Source organism: Equus quagga, chromosome 14, assembly GCF_021613505.1.
Source record: "Equus quagga isolate Etosha38 chromosome 14, UCLA_HA_Equagga_1.0, whole genome shotgun sequence".
NCBI lineage: Eukaryota > Metazoa > Chordata > Mammalia > Perissodactyla > Equidae > Equus > Equus quagga.
Window position 1 is genome coordinate 96,458,174 of NC_060280.1, and position 6,000 is coordinate 96,464,173.

Consider the following 6,000-nt stretch of genomic DNA (forward strand, 5'->3'; position numbering starts at 1 on the left):
GCACAGAAGGGGGCTCCCCCTCAGCCGGGGATGCAGGCCAGGCCCAGTGCTGCGGGCGCTCCCTCCCGGAGGCTGGGCCTCACGTCTCTGCACCCACAGGCTCCCGCGGGACCACGGCCAGCAGCTCTGGGGACGCCCTCGGGAAGGCGCTGGCCTCGGTGAGGCATGGGCATAGCGGGTGGTGGGGGTGGCCGGGCTGGCAGCCCCAGGAGGTGGGCCCTTGACCAGCCACCCCGTGGCCTGTCTCTCCTCGTCCCCACTGCAGATCTACTCCCCGGATCACTCAAGCAATAACTTCTCATCCAGCCCCTCGACCCCCGTGGGCTCCCCCCAGGGCCTGGCAGGTCTGTGCGGGGTGCTGGGGGGGGGGGCGGGCGGCGAGCTGGACAGACCAGCCGCCTCAGAGCATGTGTTCCCATGGGCATCCGGGAAGGCTCCCTGGAGGAGGGGGCCTCCAAGCCAGTGCTCTTACGTCACTGCGCCGGCAAAGGCCAGGAGGCAGGAGGTGGTGGTCTGTACTGTGTCAGCATGGGGGGCTGGGGACCCAGTGGGGTCAGGGCTTCAGGCTTGGCTCTGGCCCAGACTCCAAACGGCACATGTTGGCGTGTGTCCACCCCACGTGTGTTAGTCAGGCACCGACTCTATGTCTTGTATGCCTCGGCCCCGCTCCCTGTCACCATGAGGGTGGGCCCAGCATCAGCTGGGGACGTGAGCCGCGGGTCTCTGGAAGGCGGGGTGGTGGCATTATAAGGCTAGTAGACCCGGCCCTGGCCTCTGTGGTTCTCACAGCAGGCGACTGCCCTGCGGGACCGGGAGGAGCCAGCCCTGCTCTGCGCTCCTCGTCTAGCTGAGCCGCCTTCCCCACGGGAAAGGAGGGATCAGGTCCTGCAGATGGGGACAGGCTCAGAGACAGGAACCTGCCTGGTGGGTTCGCACCCTGGCCCAGCGAGAAGCTAGATTTAAACGTGAGCCCGAGACCCCAGGGGTCCGTGGTGGGCCTGCGAGCCTCCAGCACTGAGCCTGACTCCGGTCCCTGCCATCAGTCTGTGGGTGTGGCGCCCCTGTGTGGCCATCTGGGCATCGCGGGCTGGCAGTGGGCTCCCTGCCCAGCGGTCCTGGTTCCGGCCTCCCTCCCGCAGTCAGGCCAGGAGGATGCGCTGCCCCAGCCCCCAACTCACGCCTCCTCTCCCTGCAGGGACGTCACAGTGGCCCCGAGCAGGAGCCCCCGGTGCCTTATCGCCCAGCTACGATGGGGGTCTCCACAGCCTGGTGAGCCTCCTGCCCGGCGCGGGGGTGGAGGGCTGCTTGTGGGTGTGCTGGTGGGGCGGGGGCAGAATTTGCAGTAGGATGCAGGCTGCTTGGACAAGAATAAACTTAGTTGATGTGTTGGGAACGAGATCTGGAGCTGGGGGTGGTCAGAGCTGCGGCCGTGACCAGCGAAGGTGTGTGGGGCTGCCTGGGGTCCCGGCGACCCAGACCCCTCACGCCCATCCCCCCGCAGCAGAGCAAAATGGAGGACCACCTGGACGAGGCCATCCACGTGCTGCGTAGCCACGCTGTGGGCACGGCAGGTGACGTGCACGGGCTGCTGCCTGGCCATGGGGCGCTGGCCCCGGGCTTCACCGGCCCCGTCCTGCCGCTGGGCGGGCGGCATGCCGGCCTGGTGAGAGCGGGCAGGGCGGCTGGGCAGCCAGCGGGTGGGTGGGCACGCGGGCCGGGCAAACCTGACCGCCTCCCTATCCGCAGGTCGGAGGCGGCCCCTCTGAGGACGGCCCGGCGGGCAGCGGTGGCCTCCTGCACAGCCACGTGGCCCTCCCCGGCCAGCCTGGCGCCCTCCCCGACCTCTCCCGGCCGCCTGACTCCTACAGCGGTAAGCCCCAGCCTGGCCTGGCCCGGGCGGCCTGCACACGGGTCCCCTGCTCCCCAGCTCCGTGGGTGGGACCCACTGGTGGTGGGCAGCTCCCAACCGAGCTACGTCCCTCCTTGGAAAAAGGGGACACAGAGGGCTCATCACCGGGGGTCTGAGGACCGCCACGTGGCCCCGAGCGTCTGCTCTCTGCCTGGCACAGGGCTGGGGCTTGGACCCCATGCTACCTGCCAGCCCCTCACGGTGACCCACGGGCTCAGGATTGTCCCACCCCCGTTTCCAGTTGAGGAAACTGAGGCAGAGGAGAAAGCAAGAAGCTCCACCGGGACCAGGTGCCCAGGATCCCAGCTGGGGGTGGGGGAGCGGTGTCTGCCTTGGTGGGAGCCGGCAGGTGCGGTCCCCATCAGAGGCACCTGGAGGCCCGAGAGGCCGGCAGGGTCACCGGTGGGTCAGCATCTTTCGAAAGGGAAGTGGGGCCCAGCGCTCTGGGTGCAGCCTCAGAGCAAGCGAGGCTGTGGTTTGTGGTGGCCCCTGCTCTGAGTTCAGCCGGCACCCGTGTATTTAGCATCAGCCATGTCTGAGGCATTTCTAGGCACTGGGATAAAATAAGGAATGAGGGAGAGCCCCTCGCTGGGGGGTGACGTTCTGGTGGGGGAGACGGGGGGCCGGGAGAGGTTGCAGGGGGTCTTGTAGTTTTAAAGTTGAGGGGGCAAGATTGTGGCATTTCAGCAGAGCCAGGGATGAGCGAATGCAGGCAGGCACCTGAGGGTGCAGCCATGCAAAGGCCCTGGGGCAGGAGCAGGCCGAGTGTGTTGGACGGGCAGCGAGGAGGCCCGTGTGGCTAGAAGAGGGAGCGAGGGGGAGGAGTGGGAAGAGCAAGGGCAGGGAGGGGACAGGGCATGTCATACGGGCCTGGGGTGCCTTTGGGAGGACTTGGCTTCTCCCCCGAGGGAGGGAGAGCCTGGAGGGCTGCAGGCGGAGGAGTGGGACCAAGGGGAAGGGACGAGCTGGTCCAGGGAGGCGATGCCGGGGGTCGGCCTGGGCAGGGCTGCAGAGGGGTGAGCAGTGAGTGGGTTCCTGGTAGTGTGAAGGCGGAGCCCATGGATTTGCAGATGTGGCGGCAGCGGTGGGATTTGGGTCCGGAATTCAGAGTGACGTCCAGCATCACTGGCCCACGTTGGACTTCAGAGCCAGGACCCTGCACGGGGTCACTGGGAGGAGCAGAGCTCGGTCCCGAGCATCGGGCTGGGGTCGGGACAGGCGGCCGTGGGAGGCGGAGGAGGCGGGACTGTGTGGGACGCCGGGGTGAGGACCCAGGTGGGGTCAGGCTGACCGGGGCAGGGTCGGTGGGTTTGGGACATCACCATCCGGGGGAGCAGAGGATTGGCAGTGGCAAGTGGGGGGTGAGGTCAAGAGAGGGTACCTCTCAAGACCGAAGAGGGCATGGTGCGTTTGAGGGGGGCCCTTGGCGAGCAGGACGCTGTCCGCCTGGCAGGAGGCCTTCGAGGGGGGAGGCAGCAGGGGGAGGGCTCCCGTGCCGACTGGGGCCCGGGACCTGAATCTCACAGTGGCCAGTCCCGCAGGCCATCAACCCCTACCCTGCTCCAGCGGGCAGACCGAGCCCCAGAGAGGGTGCGGGAACTCCCTGCAGGGCAGTGGCTGAGCTGGGCTGCCACCCACCCCCCCGTCACCTTCATGAAAGATATTCCACGTCACGTGACAGTAACAGGACACGTGTGTGTGACAATGCTGCCTAAACGTCCAGCACCCCAGGGACCCACCACATGACCCACATTAGGGCAGCTTCTCTCGTGCCTCCCTGTCCCCCTGGCCCCCAAAACCAGCCTCAGTTCAGAGTCAATGCTTCCTTGTGTTTCTCAATGTCAACGCACTGTAGGGTTCTCACCTGGGGACAGTGGGTGACGTCTGGGGACATCTGTGGTTGTCACACTGGGGGTGCTCCTGGCATCCAGTGGGGGGGGGCCAGGGATGCTGCTCAACCCCCCACAGTGCTCAGGGTGGCCCCCCAGACAGTGATCCGGCCCCAATGTCCAGTGCCAGGGGGACGCTGTGCTGTCATATCCCAGGATCCCCTCCCTTCCTCCCCTTCACCGCTGGAGGACTGGCTGGCGCTTTGCTGACTGCGTCTCCGCGAGGTTGGGGTCCGCGTAGCCGCGCCGTCAGCCTCGTTCTCTGTCATCATGGCTCCGGGGCTCCGTTATAGCCCACGTCCCGCTGTGTTGTCTTCCCACCTGTCTGCTGGCTTGCGCTGGCATTGGGTCCCCTGCGCTGCGTGTCAGGTCCTTTCGCACTCTGCTTTCATGCTGGCTGCCTTCTGGAACATTCCGTAATGTGTCTTCTGGGGCACACATGCCGAAGTCTCTCGAGTGTGGTTCCCAGTTGTGGGATTTCCGTGTGCGCATGTGCCTGCCCTGTCCAGGGAATGCCCAGGCGTTTCCCAAAGAGGCCGTGCCTCACGGGCCGTCAGGAGCGTCAGGCCCCTCGATCTTGCCGAATCCAGGCGGGAGATGGGTGCGCTGGGCCCTGACTCATGGTCCATGACCTCCAGATGAAGGAGGTAGAGCCGCCCGCCGCGCCTGCTCCCCTGCTGAACCTCCCGTTCAGGTCCCTGCTTCCCTGCCGGCTGCCCGTCCTCTGCTCCACCGTCTGGGGGAGCGCCCGACGTCCTCTGGGCCCCGTTCTCTTGGTTTATATGTGACGCACATCTTCTGTCCTGGCGTGTCTTTATCCCGGCGATGAGAAATTCTCGATTTCAGTGGAGTCAGGTTGGCGATTCCTTTTCTTCCTGTGAGAGCAGCTCTTTAGCATTCTAAGCCGCGGTTCCCTGCCGTGAGCCACAGTGAGATTTCCACGGTCCTCCTGAAGGTCACATTTCACCTGTTGCATCTCAGACCTCAGTCTGTCTGGTGTGAGGCAGGGATCCTGGTTTCGTTTTTGGCAGCGGAAGGCCCGGCTGTCCCAGGAGAGCTCGTTCCCCTCCCACGAGTGGCTGGTCGGGGGCCCTGGTGGCCGGCCCGGCCCCACCCCTCACCCAGGCCCTGTTGCAGGGCTCGGGCGCACGGGTGCCACCTCGGCCGGTGACATCAAGCGGGAAGCGAAGGAGGACGAGGAGAACGCGTCGGTCGCCGACCCCTCAGAGGAGGACAAGAAGGAGCTGAAGCCTCCCCGGACCCGGACCAGGTGCCGGCCCCTCCCGCCCCCTCCCGCCCCCACCAGGACACATACGCACACGCACGCGCGCACACGCACACATGGCGCCCACCTGCGAGGCCGTCGGCGGGCCACCCCGTGCCCCCGCTCACTGTCTCCCTCTGGCCCCCGGCCCCGTAGCCCGGACGAGGACGAGGACGACCTTCTCCCCCCAGAGCAGAAGGCTGAGCGGGAGAAGGAGCGCCGGGTGGCCAATAATGCGCGGGAGCGGCTGCGGGTCCGAGACATCAATGAGGCTTTTAAGGAGCTGGGGCGCATGTGCCAGCTGCACCTCAACAGTGAGAAGCCCCAGACCAAACTGCTCATCCTGCACCAGGCCGTGTCGGTCATCCTGAACCTGGAGCAGCAGGTGCGAGGTCAGTGGGGGTGCCGCGCCCTCCCCGCTGCCCGCGCCGCGGCCTGGATGGCCTCCCCTCCTGCTGTGACCTCCCCACGGTCACCACTGTCCTCTCCCTGCTGTCACCACCATCCTTCCTGCCGTCACCACCGTCCTTCCCATTGTCACCACTGTCCTCCCCACAGTGTCACCATCGTCCTCCCCTCGCTGTCACCATTCTCCCCTGCTGTCACCACTGTCCTTCCCACTGTCACCACCATCCTCCCCGCACTGTCACCACCATCCTCCTCCCTGTCACCACCGTCCTCCTCGCTGTCACCAGCATCCTCCCATTGCTGTCACCACCATCCTGTCACAACTGTCCTCCTCACTGTCACCACCATCCTCCCTGTTGTCACTACCATCCTTCCCACGTCACCACCGTCCTCACTGTCACCACCGTCCTACCCCCACGGTCACCGCTGTCCTCCCCCCACTGTCACCACCGTCCTCCTCACTGTCACCACCATCCTTCCCTCCTGTCACCACCGTCCTCCCCCTGCAGTCATCACCGTCCTCCCTCCTC

At 66.2% G+C, this 6,000-nt stretch overlaps 1 protein-coding gene across 17 annotated transcripts in view; it reads left to right on the top strand.

Annotated features, from left to right (window-relative positions):
• Window positions 1-6,000, top strand: part of TCF3 (transcription factor 3) — a 35,175-nt gene that overhangs the window by 25,212 nt on the left and 3,963 nt on the right. For 4 of the 17 annotated variants that reach the window (XM_046637686.1, XM_046637696.1, XM_046637693.1 and 1 more), the window contains 7 exons: window positions 100-158; window positions 266-344; window positions 1,196-1,269; window positions 1,502-1,663; window positions 1,747-1,870; window positions 4,936-5,068; window positions 5,219-5,447. In XM_046637686.1, the coding sequence (XP_046493642.1) occupies window positions 100-158; window positions 266-344; window positions 1,196-1,269; window positions 1,502-1,663; window positions 1,747-1,870; window positions 4,936-5,068; window positions 5,219-5,447 (860 nt within the window). Of the gene's footprint in view, window positions 1-99; window positions 159-265; window positions 345-1,195; window positions 1,270-1,501; window positions 1,664-1,746; window positions 1,871-4,935; window positions 5,069-5,218; window positions 5,455-6,000 lie in introns of those variants that run through there. The other 13 variants (XM_046637688.1, XM_046637694.1, XM_046637695.1 and 10 more) reach the window with 7 other exon arrangements.